Here is a 4,412-nt window from a genome sequence, read left to right as displayed (position 1 = left end):
GAGAAAAATTCAAACTCGGTAGCATTTCAGTTCTAACTAATGTGGTTGTACCCGTTAATGAAACCTACCAAAGTTGTCTAGGTGAAATATAAACCAACACTAGGGGTGGTTTCGGTATGGTTACCGTACCTAAACTCCCGTACCAATTACCATACCAAACTTTTGATATGGCAAAATCTATTATCATTACCATACCAAACTTTCAGTATATCGAATTTCAATATGACAACTAGTTCGGTTGGCATGATAATGGTAATTGCCACTTTGTTTTAGGCCCAATTTTGATTTTTTTTTTTCTATCGAATTCAGGGCGCAAACTTTTTTTTCTTTCTATTTTTATCGCTTTGTCTCATATATGGTCGCCTAAATTACAAAACCCAAATAGAATCCCTGCAGTGAGAAACCACAGGCAACAAGCAAAGGCAAGAAGACCAACACCAATCCTTGTAGAGAATGAGAGATAGAGTGTGTTGAAGAGAGAAAGTGTGGAAGGAATGAGAGGCAATGAAGGGCTTTTTCTTAAATATTATAAATATATATATATATATATATATATATTATAAGGTGCGGTTATACGATCAGTAATGGTATCGAATACAATATCATGCCAAAAAATTTTGGTTTAGTACAATACCGTGCCATTACCAATTGGCACAAAATCGGCATGATATGGCTAGCATAGTAATTTGGCATAAATTCCACTCCTAACTAACACTATGTTTGGACAAAGAAAATAAACATGAAATTTTGACAAAAATCAGAATTTATAAATTGACATGCTTCAATTCTATTGTTTGGATTCATAAACATAAAAATTTAGAATTTTCACATGAAAGAAAAAACTTGGAATTTGGGAACTCTAGTTCCCAAGTTTAAGCTTCATGTAAATAGGTGTCATTTCCAAATATTTTATTTTATTTTATTTATTTATTTATTTTTTGGGTTAGCCAAACAAGGAAATTCACAAATTCTAAAATATAGAATTCCGTCAATTCTATTTCCATCATTTTGAACCTGGTGGTTGCTCGCTCTTTGGTTAGTGATTCACCGGCCACTACATCGATGAAGAAACTCTCCAAAATCTGCTTTTTTTATCAGTGATTCACCGCCCACTACATTCAGGGATCCCACCTTATTCTCAAACCTGGCGGCTCGTTTGATTGGCACTTTGGTAGGCTCATCTTGCATACAAATTCTGGGGGTCCCAGGTGCTGCATCCACCAAGAACATTTCTTCCCTTAAGCGTAATTTCTTATTAATTAGTTTTAAATTTCCTCATCTAAACATAGTATAAGGGAGATTCAAATGCAGCTACATATCCACTCTAGCCATATGAACATGCACATTAAATAAAAACTACAAAACTTGTCCAAACAGATGTAAATTGAGAGGGAGATTTAAATGCGGTTGCATATTTAAGTCGCCATGTCCCGCAGACGTACTCATATTATAGCATGTGTATCCATTCAATGGACTTTTACAATATGTTCATGAAACCCACTATGAGTTTTTTCAATCAATCTCACCACGTGACTCAATTGAAGAGGTAATTCTTCTTATACAACTTATCTTCTGTTTTAAAAAAGAAAATTCGAAACTTGATACAAGCGTTTAAAGGAATCCAGCAAATTAAAAATGCCATCAAAACTTACAGAAGCTTGATACAAGCGTTTAAAAGAATCCAATAAATTAAAAATGCCGTCAATACCCACTTTAAGTTTCTGATACGGCACAAAGAAGTAATTTATCCACTGATTAATTATAACTAATTTATCCACTGATTAATATTATACTCTATGTCCATGACACATAACCAATTATGAAAATTAGTAACTCGACTGGGGAAATTCAGACACAGTGAGATAATTAAAAAAAAAACCTAAAACCCTAATTAGCCGAACTTAGTGGGTAAGTTTCCGACAAGACCGAGTATTTATATGATTTTAGCACCCAGCAGCCGTCTTATCATAATCTTGACTGTCTCGAGTAAAACAAACCTAGACAGCGACAGACACGGGAATCCATTTTCCCAAATCCCCAAATCCAACAACCCCCAATTTCCGCCATGGACAGACCGAGGAAGCTCAACCACCGGCGGAACCTCAACCGCAGCTGGGAGGACATGGAACAGAACTGTTTGGCTCAAGTGTTCATCCGAGTCGGACTGGAGTCACTCCTCCTTTTCATCCCGTTCGTGTGCAAATCCTGGTACCGCGCCACCAAAAACCCCGCCTGCTGGGAGCGCATCATTTTCCCCGACGCCAATGACGACGTCACCGATCCTTTCAGCCTCAACGACGCCGTTTTGGACCGCCCCTGGACCACGGCGAATCGAACCGAAAATCAGCGTTTCGACGTCTTCATCCGGACATTCGCGCGCGAAAATGACATTCTGTGGCGACACTTCTCGATCACGAATTTCATGAAAATGGTCATCGACCGCAGCAGTGGCAGCCTCCGGTTCCTGAAAATCCCTGGCCTCCTCAGCCACTACATGTTCGCGATCCACAAAACCCTCCAGCACGTCGGCAAGTGCTGCAAGAACTTCGCTGGGATGCAGCTGACAAATGCAGCGATCGGGCCAAGCGTGGTGGAGGCGATCGTGACATTCGTGCCCAACCTGAGCTTTCTGTCTCTGAGAGGGTCGCAGATCCCGAGGGAGTTGATGGTGATGCTGCTCAAGGAGATGAAGAACCTGGTGCTGTTGGACGTGAGGGAGTGTGTCGGGTTCGACCAGCAGGACGAGGAGATTTTGCGGCTGGCTTCGGAGATTCCTACGTTTCTGTGTCGGGGGGCGAGGATTTTTGCCCAGGAGCACCTGTTGCGTATGTCGGATGGGTCATTGGTTCATGTCATTGCCCTGGATTAGTTAGCGAGATTGCTAAAAAAGAGAAGAGTGTACCAGTTCTATACCGACCAAATCGGAATAAATAAAAGACTGGACTTTTTTAGTTTTATTATTATTCATTTCGTTATTTTAATATGCATGTGGACCATAGACGTGAGTTTGATCGGTTAGTTAAAGTTGTGTGTTCGAAATCTACCATATCCAAGTTTGGACTGTGTGTTATCTAAATCATAGTAGTTTTTTGTAGGGGTATGCTATCTATACATCTTATTTTACTTCTCACACACCCCTTGATAATTTCTGTCTGTTGATCTTCATCAATTTATCTGATCCGACGGCCGAAAATTAAAGAGGTGTGTGAGAAGTAAAATGGGATGTGTGGATATCACACCCCTTTTTTTAAGGTTTACTGTTGAACAAAGCCAAATGGCATTTTAGCAATGGTTTTGGGTCCGATGAGCGTGGCGATTACAAGCATCAACAAATAAAAAGCTGCCATGACTGCACTCAAATCATCGACGTACAAGCAATAGGGGCAGAGACCAGGACCGTCTTTGAGATTTTTAGAGTCTTGTGTGAAATTTATAAAAGGACCCATCCTTAAAATGATTTTAAAAAATAATTGCTAGAAGACAATAACCTAAATCACAACAAACTTCAGAACTCACTGATTGTAAATTTACAAATATTGTTAAATAATAAATAAAAAGTCTACAAACATAACCTTCACTAATAATCAAATCAGTTCAATCTTAAACGACTAAACAAGAAAAAAAAACCTTTAAAAACTCTTAACTTTAAAGTTTCACCTGAATATATAGCATTATTATATAAAAACTTTGAAAAAAAAATCATCTTTAGAGTATTGTTGTTGGCATTTCAAATATCTCATTGTGCACTCCAAATTTTTATATTAGAAAAAAAAAAATTTACACTTATAAAAAGTGTACAACGAGATTTTAAAGTACTAATAAAAGTAATTTTTTAATATATACCATTGTTACATATAAATTTCAGATGTCAAAAAATATTGGGGGCCCTTTAAATTTGGTGTCCCTTCAAATTTGGGGTCTAGTGCAATTGCACGTTTCGCTTCCCCTCAACACTGCCCTTGAGGAAGACACCCATTTATCTGGTACGGCCTTCCGATGATCTCACAGTGTGGGGCATGGTGGGGCTCGGTCACAGGATTCAAGGAAGCAAGGACATCGCGAAGGCGAAGGACGATGGAGTGGGAGATCAACGAGAGCCGAAATGCACTTTCCAGAACGGGACCCGTTGACGCCTACAAACCAAAGAAGACGTCTCTCGAGGAAGAGCTCAGGGTACAAGCTTTCAAATAAGCCAAAAGCCATAAGCAGTTGAAAAGTGTTTTTGAGAGCTTTTTGATTGATTTTGGCAGTTACCAATTCGATTTTGTAGGTTTTGTAGCAGAAGGTGGACATTAACAAGTACAATTACAAGCCGATTCCTCGCTCAATTGTAAGCAATAAATAAATGACTGATTAACATGTGGTTTTGTTTTGTTTATGTGATTGGCGGGAATTACTTCAAGTTTTTTGCT

General features: G+C 38.8%; 1 protein-coding gene across 1 annotated transcript; it reads left to right on the top strand.

The window, feature by feature from the left end:
* Positions 1-2,065: 2,065 nt before the first annotated feature.
* Positions 2,066-2,869, top strand: LOC137734401 (F-box protein FBW2-like). Its single transcript, XM_068473676.1, has one exon. It carries the CDS (start codon positions 2,066-2,068, stop codon positions 2,867-2,869), a length of 804 nt encoding a protein of 267 aa, XP_068329777.1.
* Positions 2,870-4,412: the final 1,543 nt, after the last annotated feature.

Source organism: Pyrus communis, chromosome 5 (genome assembly GCF_963583255.1).
Source record: "Pyrus communis chromosome 5, drPyrComm1.1, whole genome shotgun sequence".
In the NCBI taxonomy this organism is placed as follows: Eukaryota; Viridiplantae; Streptophyta; class Magnoliopsida; order Rosales; family Rosaceae; genus Pyrus; species Pyrus communis.
This window is presented reverse-complemented; position numbering and strand designations above follow the sequence as displayed.

Coding starts and splice junctions, on each gene's coding strand:
- LOC137734401 (XM_068473676.1), top strand. CDS start 2,066: ATGGACAGACCGAGGAAGCTCAACCACCGGCGGAACCTCAACCGCAGC.